This window comes from Leptonotus elevatus, chromosome 2, assembly GCF_054856555.1.
Source record: "Leptonotus elevatus isolate MCC_2025b chromosome 2, RoL_Lele_1.0, whole genome shotgun sequence".
Lineage (NCBI taxonomy): Eukaryota > Metazoa > Chordata > Actinopteri > Syngnathiformes > Syngnathidae > Leptonotus > Leptonotus elevatus.
In genome coordinates, this window is record NC_141240.1 from 3,675,984 (window position 1) to 3,691,965 (window position 15,982).

At 40.1% G+C, this 15,982-nt stretch overlaps 1 protein-coding gene across 2 annotated transcripts in view; it reads left to right on the forward strand.

Moving 5' to 3' along the window:
• The window catches only part of lama5 (laminin, alpha 5), a 166,193-nt gene that overhangs the window by 99,604 nt on the left and 50,607 nt on the right, over positions 1–15,982 (forward strand). For both annotated transcript variants that reach the window (XM_086067181.1, XM_086067182.1), the window contains exons 30-39: positions 1,426–1,523; positions 1,598–1,811; positions 1,886–2,012; positions 4,942–5,081; positions 5,311–5,426; positions 12,419–12,630; positions 14,216–14,417; positions 14,867–15,011; positions 15,204–15,344; positions 15,418–15,687. In XM_086067181.1, coding sequence (XP_085923307.1) covers positions 1,426–1,523; positions 1,598–1,811; positions 1,886–2,012; positions 4,942–5,081; positions 5,311–5,426; positions 12,419–12,630; positions 14,216–14,417; positions 14,867–15,011; positions 15,204–15,344; positions 15,418–15,687 — 1,665 coding nt within the window. The remainder of the gene's footprint in view (positions 1–1,425; positions 1,524–1,597; positions 1,812–1,885; positions 2,013–4,941; positions 5,082–5,310; positions 5,427–12,418; positions 12,631–14,215; positions 14,418–14,866; positions 15,012–15,203; positions 15,345–15,417; positions 15,688–15,982) is intronic.

A 15,982-nucleotide genomic window follows, 5' to 3' on the forward strand; every position in this document is an offset into this window, starting at 1 on the left:
ATCATGTGTTTGGATAGGTCAAAGAGTAAGAACTAAACAGAACAGGTCTTTATCAAGTCTACTAATAATGTCAGGTAGAGTGTGACCCGGAAAAACAAAGACAAAGTTCAGTTCAGCTATTTTAAAGCTCCCACATTATTCAACTTTTCCACATGCTAAAATAGTTCTCAAATGTGTAAAGACATGTCTGTGACATCCATTCGTCAAAATTGACTTTGGATCTAATATTTATTATATAAATATATATATAGTTTTAGGTGTGTGTCCCTTTTATGTAAATAGCTGGCCACGACTAGGCCATACCATTCTCCCTCGAAGGGGCTGTGATTTCGGCTCTGGTAGCCAATGTGCTAATGTTGTGAATGGAAACGACTCGGCCATGGCCGAGCAGAAGCAGTGTAGTACAACCATACCAATTTGACAGACATGTATTTTACACATTTGAGAACAATTTTAAAATGTTTTACCATAAGAAAAAGTAGCATAACGTTACTACAGACACTATGTTGATGCATTAGTTTGCGTGATTATTTTGCCGTAACCGGCAATGCTTCCGTGAACGTTATTTTGCCGTAAATGTCTCTGATTTGCCGTAAATGCTTGTATACATTTACAGGCGGTTATGAATAACACAAATGTGCACATTTAGGCCACTGCGTGGCCGCAACGTGCAAACCATCTCAACCACACCACTCAGCGGCCGGTTACCATCATAAAGTCACATCAACTAGGTGGCGAGTTGCCAGTCACGTCAAAATAACCACCACAGATTGTATCTTGGCAAAACAATACCGAATAATAATAATATAAGGGGGAGATTTTGGGGATTTCGCCCCCAACCCCCCCCCCCCCCCCCCACATGAATCACATTTTTTAGGTCGGAAACATGCCGAAAACTCACAAACATGAACAAAACGGTGAAATTTACCTTGCCTGGCCAGGAGTTAAGCACCCCTCAATCTGCCACTAGCCCAAAATGGCCAACACATCCCACAATGCAACCTGGTTTCACAGGCACACATGCTAAAAATCTAAGTGAGCGCACAAAGATGTGCAACTAACTGTTAAACTGGAATAATGTGCTGTGGTCTAACGAGTCCTCATTTCAAATTGTTTTTGGAAATCATGGACGTTTTGTCTTCTGGGCCAAAAAGGAAAAGGACCATCCGGATTGTTATCACCGCTAATATTTGTTGATGCGCTACAGTGTTGACACAATTGTAGCACATATTGTGATGTATTGTAACATCGCAGACAACCTACTGTAATATACAATGAGTCTCCTAATTTATCAGCTTTTTTTTTTTAAATCAATTATGTTTTGATGTCATATATTGTTGTTATCAATTTCACGTCTAACCTCTGGTAGTGGCTCACAAATGGATGCAGGTATGTTAATTGAATGTTGTTGTCCTGCTGTTGTAGCACAAAATCTACCTGGTTCCTCAAGAGCACTTCTCCATGGAGTATGTGGATCCTAAAGTCCTTTGTATCAGCACTCATGGGCACTTCTCCCAGGACAGGTGCAATAGTCTTCATCGTCATCATTTAACGACGTGGTGAACCCCACTCACAACAGTTTTTCTCTCCCTTGAAGCTCCTCCTGCGTGCCCTCACGCTTCCGAATGCCGTCCAACTCCCTGGTCCTGAAGGAAGGTCAGAGCTCCAGCATTCAGGAGCCCATCTTGGCCTCCCACGCCACCGTTGCCCCTCTGCCCAGTCCCCAGAGAGACCCATCTGCCCGGGCAGTAGCAGAGCTACCCCCACAGGCAGTGGACAATGGCGACCACGTCAGACTGGACTCACTGCTGGTAAATAAATAGACCCACTCCAGTGACGCAGCAACTCTGTGTCCCGTTTACAGTTTGTACTTCCTCTTACCCAGAATGCAGCAGTGTACTCTACTCATGTCCATGCACTGGGACGTTATGTCTTCATCCTCCACTATCACCAACCTCTGCATCCCACTTACCCCATCCAGGTTTACGTCAACGGCGGGCACATCTGGAAAGGTAAGACACTATTGAAAATACTACATTTATGCTGTCATGTACGCACAATTCACCATTCACAAACCACACCCAATCCATGCCCCCGAACGCCCACAACTGTTCTCTATATGGTCAAGTTCCTGACCTAAGAGAGTATACTTCCAATTGAAAGTATAATTTTCTTTACATTAAATGTGTTTAAAAAATGTATTTAAAAAATGAACAGTTTTCCCTATAAATATTGCGTGACTGGGTGGTTGGGTTGAGCTTGACCATCCTCATCTAACATGAAAAAACAACAAAAATAAGAAAGTCAAAACTTGCCTTCTTTCTTCTGGCTGCTCCAGAGGTTCAAATTATGTCACTTAAAGCAACAATCAGTCATTTCTTTCATTTTCTTTACCGCCTGTCAGTAATTTAGAGACAAAACTAGTAAGTGTGACGGGGTGGTAAGATAAACTGAGGGACGTACACGTAAATTTTTGCTAAAAATAATGTTTTTAGATTTAGTAAATACATTTTTGGGGAATCAGTGACACACTTATACTTGTGGAATTAATAAACTTTTGATAAAAATCTTTAATGTATTTGGTGTTATTTAGATGCAAATGCTGTTGGTCAATACAGACATGTGAAAATTGCCACGTATTATTAATGAAAGTGATTAAAAATATACTGCTACAAAAAAATGTAAGGAACAAAGTGTTCCCTCGATTGTTTTGAGCAGTGTATATGCTATGCATATATGTACTGCTAAAAAAAATCCAAACAATTAAAGTAACACTAAATAGGATTTGAACTTTCAATTCATATTTTCATAATTCTGCTGACGAAACATTGACTTACAGCTAGTTTAATGAAACCTTTGTCATGGCCTGAGGGGTCTGTATCATTTTACTGGCACTAAACAACTTTGAGGTGGATGGTGTGAACTCTGCCACACACAAAAAAAAACTACAAACGTGCAGACTGCATTACGCCATACGGCCTTTCCCCAATCGTTCCAGACGGATGTCGAGTCAAACGTCTATGTGCGATTACTGTTATGCAGAAGCTACAAAACACTCCAAGAAACGAAGATTTTGTCTGAGACTACAATAATAATGATGATAAAAAGCCTACCTGGAGAATTTCACTCGCTGGCGAGGCGGAAGACAGGGTATTTCCAAACTACGCTGCCTTTGCGGGGACTCAGCTCTTTTTAGAAGGTAGCTTTCCATGCTCAAATCAAAAATTATGCTAATGTTAGCTATTGGAAAATTGCGTGGTAGCAATAAATAGCCATCAGCCTGATAGTTCGCCTTTCCACACTGACCCGACTAGCCACGCAACACTCAAAAGTTGTGTTCTTTCTTGTTTATGAATGCTTGTGAATGCATCGCGGGAAGGGAGGGATGGTGGGAGCACAGCCGTTTGTGTGTACAATAAAGAAGGTAAGATCACAACCACCGTCTACAGTTAACATACTTGAGAAACGTTACAGTGCTGTATAAAGAAAAACATAGAAAATAGACACTGGAAACAATGTAATTCAGTTCAACTGCGGACGTCTTGGACGTCCGTATTTCACGATAATATGCGCTTGGCCTTATGGGAAATGGAACCACATTTCAAGGGAAATTCAAGGGAAAACAATACCGCTTTTGTCCAAAGGTGCCGCCATAATCAACAAAAGCCAAATACTGCTTTGTTCCTTTAAATTTTTTGAGCAATGTAGTATGTCACTCTTAAAAAATATTGTATTTACTCATATATCATGCTACCAACAACAATGAAATTAAAAACTTTAAGCATTAGAAAGATATTTTGGAACATTTTTGTGCCTTAAACATTTTATCAAACCTTGCGGACTCATCTGGTAGAATGACTCATACTGGTATAGCACACAGAAGCTGAAATTTGATTGGAGAAAAAAAAAGACAAACGACTTTAGGCTGCGCAACCAAGACACACGGTAAATGAAGACAAAAGGCTGTTGGAAACAAATTCATACAATTTTACAAATTTCTAGAGCTCAGCTGCCCTGCTTTTGTATACGTTGCCTTCGCCACCTGCCAGACCCAATAACAATCCATGGTCGCGCCATCTTATTCGGTATGTTGAAAGTGCGGTAAAAACTCTCTGGAACTCGTCTACTTGTACTGTACTCCAGTGTTAATTAAATCTACATGTAGATGTATAGTATCCAGCCCTTACCTTACTGTAAAAAGGAAAAGGCACAGCCCGGTCGTCGTCACTATGCAGTGTCAGAGGACTCTGACGGCTGTCTGAAGCAGACCGCCCCCAAGGCGGTGCCACGGGCGTCATGTGGCCGCCGACAGAGCTAAGTAGATGTGACCCTGCAAGTAGCGTGTGCGCTTTCGAAAATCTTTCCACCAACTTTCAATATTTATAATACCAGTAAATATTGATTTTAGGGTTGAGGAGAATTCGACTGGTTGTTTGTGTACAACTTATACAAACATTTCAGTCACCGAGCCATGTTGACAAATGGCTCACTAGCCAAGCGCAATGGCATGCAGCAGTAGCTTGAACTGAAGTGACAGTAACCAGATCAATGTTAGTGCATTTGAAGCAGCTTTCAATATCGGTCTAACTTTGCAATATCGGACCGACACAAATGCCAGCATTTTTCCTGCCTTTATCGGTTTGATAGTTATTGTGCATCCCTAGGAAAAACACAAAATCTCATTTGGTGAAAAAAGAAATAACCACAGGAAATTATGTAAACATGCGTGAAAACTATGTTAACTCAGCACACACATTAAACCTGGTAAAATATTTTGTATGTTAGATGTCTATTTTTTTTTCTCAAAAATATCCTCAGTAGAACCCTTTTGTATGAACCATACCTGACTCTTATCCCCAATGTGCCAGCACCCCAACGTGGCCAGGGCTGTTTGGATTGTTTTTGTTGATGTTTCGACTTTCTTCTGTGACTCTGCATCAGGCCATGCCAATGCATCCTTCTGCCCGCACGCATACGGCTGTCGAAATGTCCTGGTCTCAGAAAATCTGATCATCCTTGACGTGAGTGACCACAAGCTCTTCCTCACTGTGCAGGTTCCTGCAGATAAAACACTGTGGCTGGTGAGTTGCAATGGTAACACTGGATCCACACAATGCAACACAACTCAAGAACCCTACTGATTTAGAAATCCAATCCCAAGGCCTATGGTTCACTAATTATTTAGTCAGCAAACAAGCATGAACCATGTTGTCATCTTTCTTGTTAAACATCCTACACACTTTGACCTCCCTCCCATGCACCACCATCTCAGCGTTGTCTTTCCTGGATGTCTTTTCCGTGTCTTTCCAGGACTATGTGCTAGTCGTGCCTGAGTCCAGCTACAGCTCCAACTACCTGAGCGAGGACCCTCTGGACAAGTCCTATGACTTCATTAGCGCCTGCGGCCTGAACAGCTTCTTCATCAGGTGAGTAGCTGAGCACTCCTAGTCTTACTACCAGTGGAACCTCAGTAGCGTACCGCACGATACACGTCTCCACACTTAATTAATATTAATTAATATAACGTCTCAGCAGACACGTCCGCGTCAAAATTTAGCAGTAATAAATTTAACAATAATGCATATATTTGTGGAGACTGGGGTCAAGTTGTATTCTACAATTTAAAAAATATGCAAAATTTCACAAGTTACCAACGTCTTACAAATGCAATTATGTCATCTAATCTAGTGTCAGAAAAATTACCTCAACACAAATCAATATCACACTATTTTTTTACTATACTTTTTTATTTTAACTCATTAATTTAAATTATTATAAAATTACTGAATCAGTGACTAAAAGATGCATTTTAAAAAAAAATCTCCACTTTTATGTATGAAAACTTGAAAATATTTTATTGTACATTTAATAACTTCAGACCTGTGGCTCTAACTTCCCTTGTTATGAAGTATTTTGTTAAAAACTGAGACAGATCAAAAATTGAACATCTACTTGACCCTTGACAGTTTGCCTATAGGGCTGGTTGGGGAGTTGAGGATGCCACTGCCACTTTATTAAACTGGGTCTTAAAACACCTTGAAGGCAACAAAAGCCATCCAAAGTTGCTATTTGTTGCAGATTTTTCATCTGCTTTTAACATCCAGTCCCACATTTTAATCGATCCCTTCTCCTCTATATTTTTCATACTGACGATTGCCGCAGTGGGCATTAGAACAGATTCATGTTGAAATTTGCAGATGACTCACTAATAGTCAGTCTCCTTAAGGACAATGAGGATTCCCATGGCCCTGTGGTTGATGATTTTGAGGATTGGTGTTATAAAGCCATCCTGCAATCAAATGTACAAAAAACTAAGGAAATGTGCTTTGATTTCAGAAAGAAACCCCAAAAAGCAAACCATTATTAAAGGCCAGACAGTAGACACTGTTGAGAGCTATAAATATCTTGGACGGGGGAAGGAGACGACAAGAAGGGCAAGGGGCAGCGTCAGGGCAGCAGAGAGAGGGGGGAGGAGGAGGAAGGGTGACGAGGGAGAAGGGACAGAGAGGTGAAGGACGAGCGGGGAGAGGCGAGGAGGGAGAGGCAGCAAGGGGGAGGAAGGGGAAGGTGAGAGGTAACCACGGGGAACCCCGGAGGCCCACAGGCCCCGAACCGCATAGCCGGGCCCGAAGCGACGGACCGAGCCGGGGCGGTGCCGCCCCGGACACCAGGGAGAGCACCGCATGCAGTGATTCCGAATATTAACCCTTAGTGCACATTGGAAGTGAATCTTGAGGAGTTGGTGACTGTAAGGTGTCATTTGATGTAGTCTGCTCGATCTTGCTGGCAGCAACTTGGGTTCCTGACTATAAAAACACAACCATTAGTTACAAATTCCCAAATACAGAAACCGCAATGTAAGTTATCGCGGTGTGGTGGCTCTCGCTAAAAGGTAGAATTAAGTAACCAGATTTAGATTAAAAGATTCTATATACGTAGACCATGTTTCTATAAATTTTGATATTTGGTTTTTATTCGAGGCAGATATTTTTTCCATTAAAATGTGATTTATGAGGAGGTTAGACCATTGGTCGATATTCAGAGTTTGTTTATTTTTCCAGTTAACAAGAATTGTTTTTTTCGCTATAGTAAGGTCTACAAGTGTAGATTGAAATTGTTTACGTGGTAAGTCAGTTGTTGTTAGGTCACCTAGCAAACACAAGTTTGGAGATAAAGATATCCTACAGTCCAAGATAGCGGAAAGTTTTTCTAAGACTTTAGTCCAGAAGTGCATAACCATAAAGCATGAAAATAAGTGTCTGTAGTGTTTTGTAAACATTGGAGACAAATGGAGTCTGAGAGTCCTATTTTCTTCATCATATATTGAGTAATGTATGTTCTATGAATAATTTTATATTGGATAAGTTGTAAATTTGTGTGTTTTGTCATTTTAAATACGTTTTCACAAACTTGAATCCAAAAGTCAGATTCCGGAGCTATAGACAAGTCTGTCTCCCATTTCTAGATGGGTAAAGACATTTTATCAGTGTACGAAAGTAACTTATATATTTTTGAGAGTTTTTTTGTTGTTGTCGGAGAAAGCTTTGTAATATCTTAAGCTAAAACAGGCGATTGGAGCGTACCCCGAAGTGTTAGAATTTGTTTCTTTATCATACTTTTAACTTGCAGATAATGTAAAAAAATTCCGTTTTTTAGTTTGTATTTTTGGAGCAAGGATGTATATATGTGTATAAGTGGAGATGTGTAATTCCTTTCTGCTCGCACACACCTAAATAAAACGATTGGTTGTTAAGTTGAAAGTCGGGGTAATGCCATAGGGGAGAAAGCCCGCAGGGCTCCACTTGGGCTTTTGTAATTTCTAGTGCCTTCCACCAGGCAGTCAGGGTGGCGGAAATCATTGGGTTTTTATTGTGTTGCTTAATTGAAGTAATAAAGAGTAAATCTAAAAGTCTAAGGTTATTACAATCCTTCTGTTCTATTTCCAGCCAACAGTTAGTATCTCTGTTGGGTTGTGCCCATAGAATGATATATTGTAGCTGGTTAGCTATATAGTAGTGCAAAAAATTTGGTGCCTCTAGACCTCCTTTGGATTTACTTTTCTGAAGAGTAGATAGACTAATCTTTGCTTTTTTTTTATTCCAGTAAAATTTTGTAACGGTCGAGTCCAACAACTGGAACCAGTTAGACGTAGGTTTAAATGGAATCATTGAGAAAAAATTATTTAGTTTGGGTAAAACTTTAATTTTAATGGTGGCTATTCGTCCTATTAGAGAAATGGGAAGATTATTCCAGCGCTCCAAGTCACTATAAATGCTATCCAGAAGTGGAGTAAAGTTTAAATGAATTAAATCAGTTAATTTAGGTGAGATTTCTATGCCAAAGTATTTTAAATTACCTATAGGAAATGAGTAGTGTGGGTCCTGGCTTGCAGGGTCCATGAATTTTCTGTAATAGGTAGTAGTGTTGATTTTGTCCAGTTAATAGAATAATCTGATAAATATGAGAATTTAGTTATTAAGTTAAATACTTCCCCTAACGAAATACCAGGCTTTTCTAAATAAAGTAAAATATCATCGGCATATAGATTAATTTTGTGTTCTGTTACCCCAGAGTGAATTAGTTGAATCCTTCTTTCCTGGTGTATAGCTAATGCAAGCGGCTCAATAAATATTGCAAATAAAAAAGGGAACAGTGGGCATCCCTGTCTTGTGCCTCTCTGTAGAGTAAAACTCTGAGATATAATCCCATTAGTAGTAACTGTAGCTTTAGGAGAATCATATAATACTGACACCCAGTGAATAAATTTATTTAAAACAGCAAAGAGGAAGGACCAGTTAACTTTGTCGAAAGCTTTTTCTGCATCCAACGATATAATAACTGCCCTTTTTATCATGCCGCTGTGATATGCGAATAAGGTTAAAGAGAGCCTCCTAATATTATTAGTAGAGTGACGACCTTTAATAAAGCCTGTTTGGTCGCTATGAATGATTGTCGAGATTACTGTTTCTAGTCTAGATGCGAACGCCTTAGCGATAATTTTAATATCAGTGTTAATTAGTGAAATCAGACGGTAACTTGATGGAAGGGTGGGGTCTTTTTCTGGCTTTAATAAATGTTTAATTGCTGCTGTATTCATGTGTGGGCGTATGTAACCATTAGTTTTAATTTCTGTTACTACTCTTAAGAATAGTGGAGCAAGCATTAACCAGAAGTGCTTAAAAAATATAGCCGGATAACCATCCGGGCCAGGTGCTCTGCCATTAGGCATACTATCTAGATCACTGTACAACTCGTTTATAGTAAGTGGCGCATCTAACATATCTTTATATTCAGTAGTTAACTGAGGTATATTTAATCTACTGAGGAATGCCTCAATATGCTCAGGGTTAGGCTTATTAGTTTCTGAGTATAGGTTGAGATAATAGTTATAACAAATTTGATTAATTTCTTCTGGTGATTGTGTGCATTCACCAATGGTCCCTTTAATAGCCGTTATAAGAGATTTTTCCCGATTGCGTTGACGTTGGTTTGCAAGAAATTTATCTGATTTGTTATTACATTCAAAGTTGTTGTATCTCAATTGTTGTATTATAAACTCTGTCTTTTTAGATAACATATCATCTAACTGTATTTTTGTATTTTGTAAGTCAATCCAAATTTATTTCCAAAAAGTCTGCCCACTCTCTTCTTATAATTTTGTCAAACTCTGCGTCATTTAGCAGTGAGATGTTAAAACGCCATGTCAGGGGTGGTTTAAAGGTATAATCAACTTGTAGGGTAAGGGAGACTGGTGCATGGTCGCTAATAATAATAGGATGTATTGTTGTAACAATTTTATCAGCAATATAATTATTTGTAAGAAAAAAATCTATTCTTGAAAAAGACCGGTGCACAGCGGAAAATAAGGTAAATTCCTTCTTAGTTGGGGTTTTAAGTCTCCAGCTGTCGACGAGGCCAAAATCATCCATATATTCCCCTATTACTTTAGTAGATTGTAATCGCCTTATACATGTTGTATTATTAGAACGATCTATTAATGAATTTAAGACTGTGTTAGTCTCCTCCAATAATAATAGTAGAGTTCCCTGCTAACTCAAACAGCTGAGAGAAAAAATCATGCAAAAAGGCCGGATCATCATTATTACCAAATGTATATATTTTATTGAATATAGTCACCTGAATAATAATGTATTGCCCTATGGGTCTGTTACTGTATTATTTATAGTAAAAAATAAATTCTTATGTATGAGTAATCAGACTCCTCTTTGTCTACTGTTATAAGGGGCAGAGTACACTTGACTAAAATTCTTATCAATAAGTAATTTTTCTTCAGATTTTTGTGGGTGGGTTTCTTGAAGGAGACAAATATCTGCTTTTAATTTTAAGAGATGGTCTAAAATTTGTATTCTTTTTGTCTGTGAGCGAGCGCCACAAACATTCCAGGAAACCAGAACTAATTTATGCATACAAACAATATAAACTCAGTCCTGTGTATATATCTGTATAGGCTATTTGTTAATATTGGCATGTTATAGGATATAATCGAAGTGGTTAGGTGGTTTATGTAATTTGTGTAAAATATGAGGTAACGTGTAAGTAAATATAACAGTGAAAAAACGGGGAGGGAGGTGAACGTGAAGGAAATTAGCGGGAGATTAAACCCTAACCCTAACCCTAATACACAAGTAACTGGTAACCTAAGCGAGATGTTTTGTTTAGATATGGTTATGTATTAGTATTATATTTGTAATATAGCCTAAACATAATGAGTATTCATATTTTAGGTTTTATAACCACATATACAGTATATGTATACATCTAATAATCAAACAAAGTTTAGTTCCACCAACAGCCAGGGAGTGGAGTTGGGGTTCTGGAATAGTTGGCCATCGATGTATAGCTTATCAACGACGATCGTAGTCCGTTTACCCTCCTGCCTATTTTGTCTCATTATAGGAAACAGTACCTTTCGCCGCTCATTAATCTCTCTCGGGAATTGGTCATTCATTCCGAAAGAGGTCCCTTTAAGATCCGTCCTTTACTTTTAACAAATTCTTTCTGATTAAAATGCTCAAATTTAGCGATAATAGGACGGGGTTTGGTGCCCCTACGGGGCTCCAAGCCGATGCACCCGGTGAAAAGAGATATTATTTACCGTCTCCTGAGGAATTTTTAACGACGTCGTCATAATTTTTTTTTATCTCGGCCTCTGGATTGTAGAGAGGTATTTTCGGATATGCCTGAGAATATTAAATTCTCCCGCATGCTACGGGATTGGACATCCAAAACCGTTTCTTTTAGCGTTTTATTCTCCTTTTTAATCGTTTCCAACTCGGCTAAAACAGCCGTGAGTGAAAAGCGTAACTCTCGCATTAGCAGATGATTTTATTTTATAAATCATACATTGAATCTGTGTTGACTTTCTTTCTTCTCTGCTGGTTTGGCAACCTCAACACTAAATCAAAAAATGGACTGAGCAAAAATAATTATACAAGCAGTAAAATGCAAGAATGCATCGCATTTTGATGACGTGTGTGCCTTGTGACTGTTTGTCGCTGCTCTGTCTGCCAAATAATGGCATTTTCTGCCTAATTTAGGCTTGTTTACAGTGTCTTTACTCTGGTTTTCTTCTTGTAGTCTAACAAGAGACAACCTGGCATCCTGAAACAAAAATGAACTGTGTTCAAAGCCATCCATTTGCCCCAGAATGAGCTTGTTCACAGACATGTTCACAAAGCAAAAATGCACTACTTCAGTTCACCCAAAATATGAATGAGTTCATGAACTTTAATTCAATTAACTCGTCCAGGTACAACATTTCCCAGCTGAATAACATAGAGTTTGACCCCTATGTGCAACACTCGACTCAGAAATATTCTTTGTGCAGATTATTTTCTCTACAAAAATAAAATGTAGTGGTCTCTATTCAAATAATTAATTTGATGATTTGATTCCCTCACCAAACCAAATAGTTTTTCTATGTCCATCAATAACTCACCCATTCTTCCCTCTTGGTGTCACCGTTGACAATACACTCTCCTTTCACTCACATATCCATAAGATACTCGTTCAACATATTTCCATCTACGCAACATCTCTCGCCTATGCCCATCTCTCACCCCTCACGCCACTGCTATTCTTGTTCACAGCTTAATTACCTCCCGCATTGACTACTCTTGTACGGCCTCCCCTATAATTAATTTAGAATTAAATTAAACCTTCAACGTGGGTGTCATATTTCAGACAACCCCCACAATGAGTAACATCTGTGATCTAGAAATACCCTTTTTAATACTCCCTAGGCATGTTTTTATAGCATTTACGGTACTTCATTTTTAAAGGTCTTTAAACTGGTAGCACACTACTGAATGTGACAAAAGCCTACATTAAGGATGCATTCACAAATAAAGTAAAGATTGATTTTTGTAATTACTGCTGCCTTTATCCCTCCCTACAGTCCATCCAGCGCATCATCCTTCTGCCTCCGCTCCGCCACGTCTCTATCTGCCTTTGTCAACAATGGCGCGCTACCATGTGTGTGTCATGAGGTTGGCGCCGAGAGTGACGCCTGCGAACCGTTTGGTGGCCAGTGCCGCTGCAAGCCCAACGTGATTGGTCGAGACTGCTCCATGTGCGCCACGGGGTACTGGGGCTTCCCCGATTGCAGACGTGAGTGCCCCAGCAAATCATTCCGCACTTCAATGTCCTCCTCATTTTACTTAGTACTGCAAAGGTTTCGTCAAATAGTTGTTCAACTGCAAATGGAGGAAGGGCTTTTTTGCCAAAAGAATAATAAGACAAGCAAGTTGAAAAGGGCTCAGCAGCTTAGCCTTTAATTGTCCACATGGACAGGACAATATACAAACCCCAATTGCAATGAAGTTGGGATATACAGTAATTTCTGGACTACAAAGCGCACCTGACTATAAGTCGGGCTAGCTAAATTTGGGGAATACTCGAGTTTGTTACACATATAAGCAGCACCTGGCTGTAAGCCGCAGTTGTTTTTAACGTTTAACGTTTAACCGGGTTCCCGCTACTTTCTTTTCCATAATAAGGGCGCAAATTGTCTCGCTCTCGTTCTGTTTCTCCTACTGTATTTGGGCTCACTTGGTTTGTTTTGCTCTGCCTGACGCTCTTGCGCTTTCTTTGTAGTGCGTTCCCTTGTGATCTGATGGATAAACCGCACCTTTGTATTAGCTGCAGGGTCGAATGCAAGTGAAAAAAGTAGCGGCTTGTAGAAATTACTGTAATTTAAATGTTTAAACACACACACACACACCTGTAGATCTGTAGCAAAATATTTGTGTTCCCTCTCGGGACTCTTGACGATTTCCCTCTCGTGCAAGCTTTGATTTTCTTTTCTTTTTCCCCCAAACATTTTACAGAAAAAACAACATTGTTCTCGTGTTGAAGCCAGGGAAATTTGCCAAACAACTCAGATTTAATTTGACCCTGGGGAAGTGTTGAGGTCACTCACCAGGGGTTGCAAATTCCACACACTAATGCTAATGATTTTAATTTTGCAATATTGTGAATTTGTCTTATCTTCATTCTCATTCGTCTCACACAGACCAATCAGGTTAAGGTTATGATCTCTTATTAGGTTATCAACTAGCAAGGTCTTTCGAAGAAAGTGATCTATCTATATGACCGAGTTTTTATACAGTAGGTTGATCTGAGCTATTTAACATAACAGAATTCCTGGTCATAATATTAATAACATTGCATTGCCTGCATACCATTTTGTATTCAGAGCCGCGATATTTGCGGCATGAGTTTGTTACGGTAGGATTATCTGATAAATAATTATTGGCTCGTGAGTAATTAATTACAGTTTCAACGATATTACCAACCCCGGGAGAATCGTGAACTGCCACCTCCGCAGAAAACAAATCAATATGTGGTGCACAATAGCTAGTGAATCTATATGTTAAGCGCAGCTTTAGCCTAAAGCCTCTCTCTAGCAAACGCTGCGTAGCGACTCGGAAGAGACCGCATCCACATTGTGCCTTGGAACACTTTTTTGATGAGCAATTAGTCGACTTCAAGCTTAAAACATTGATTTGTAGTAGTAAAGCCATCTAATTGGTTCAAATCAGTTATTTGCACATTTTATAGTTATTATAAAATTATTCTTAGAATTTGGTGATTTTAATGTATATTCCTCATTTGTGTCAATATTTTTAACAAGAAACTACTCCCTACTTAGAGCGGGTCACCTGATTGGTCACTGTGTTGTTACCTGTGCTAGAGTGCAATTGTGGTACCAGGCTGTGTGAGCCATTGTCAGGTGAATGCATCTGCCCACCACGGACCCTTCTGCCAGAGTGTACCCAGTGCGAGCCGCAGACATTTGGCTGCCATCCGCTGGTTGGCTGTGAGGTGTGCAACTGCTCCCAGCTTGGAATCGTGGCGCCCAATTTCAGTTGTGATACGCTCAGTGGACAGTGCAGGTGAGAATATGTGTGATGCTTTTTTTAAATGTCCAACAAAAACACAAATTGTAGGACCAATTTGTTGCTCTAGTGGTGCTAGTGAATCCACTACTAAGTGGTCAGTCCCACAGCAGAGGATGAAGAAGGGCTAAGCTAAGCAAGCTAGCTGTAACAGAAGAGTTGGCATCTTTTTTCTTTTATAACTCATTCAACCAAACTCATTATGTTTTTTTCTGCTAGAGCATACAGAAGGTTTTGATACAGCTTCTGACATGAAGAGGTCGCTTAAAGCAATGGTAGTTCTTACAAAAAACGGCCAGCAGGTGGCAGCAGAGTATAAGCGATCAGCCAGGGCCATGTTGCAACAAGCTCTTTTTCCCAGTGTTTTCAACAAGAAACAAGACTTAGGACAACACTAGCCTGAGTTTGTGTGAGAAAAAGACTTATTGTTATATAACGCATTTCAGATGCAAGAACAACGTGGTGGGTCGCCAATGTGACCGCTGTGCATCTGGCTTCCACGGTTACCCAAACTGCCAACCATGTGACTGTAATGAGGCAGGAACCGAGGAAGAAGTGTGCAACTCCTTCACAGGACAATGTCTGTGCAAGGTGAGCATGAAACAAAACAGTCAATTATTTCCATCTAAAGTTTTTTTTGTTTGTTTGTTTTTGCTGGCAGTAGTTGATCGCTGAACTAGCTCTTGTGGTTTTATGCAACCTTAAAGGAAAAAAAGTTGCTGCACTTATTTTGTATTATGGTGACAAATGATGCAATGTGTCTCCCCACACTGCCACCATCAGGAGAACGTCCAGGGTTCTCGATGTGACCAGTGTAAAGTTGGTACATTCCACTTGGACCCAACCAACCCCAAAGGTTGCACCAGCTGCTTCTGCTTCCGTGCCACGGATCGCTGCAGGAGTTCAGAAAAGAGACACAGCGAGGTAGACCAAATTAAACGCCCTCCCCTTTAGTGTGATTATTCACATTCCTGCCATGTTCTTCTTATTCCGAAAGATCATGAACATGGAAGGCTGGGTGCTACTCAGTGCTGACAAACAAGAAGTACCAGTTAACGTGTATCCGGATCAGGACCTGGTGGAGGCCGACCTTAGCGACATTCCTGATGTGTACCAGGACCTTCACTGGTATGCGCCCAAGACTTACCTGGGAGACAAGGTGTCATCATACGGAGGTTACCTGAGATATCGTCTTCACTCGCAGACCATGAGAGGAGACGTCTTGTCTCCTCCTGCAGAACCTCCTAGACCTGACATCATCCTCAAGGTACACACACACTGTCATTACACATAATTCCTAGTGGGGACATCCCATTGATATAATGCATTTCCTAGCCCCTAACCTTAACTATTATAGCTGATTGCCTAATCCTAACCCTTACCCTAACCCAGGGATAGGCAAGTTTGGTCCTAGAGAGCCGCAGTCCTGCATGTTTTTGATGTCTCCCTCCTTCAACACAACTGAGAGGCTCTGTAATGATGAGCTGATGATTTGAAACACCTGGGTTTGGAGGCAGGAGACACCGAAAACATGCAGGACTGCGGCTCTCTAGGACTGAACT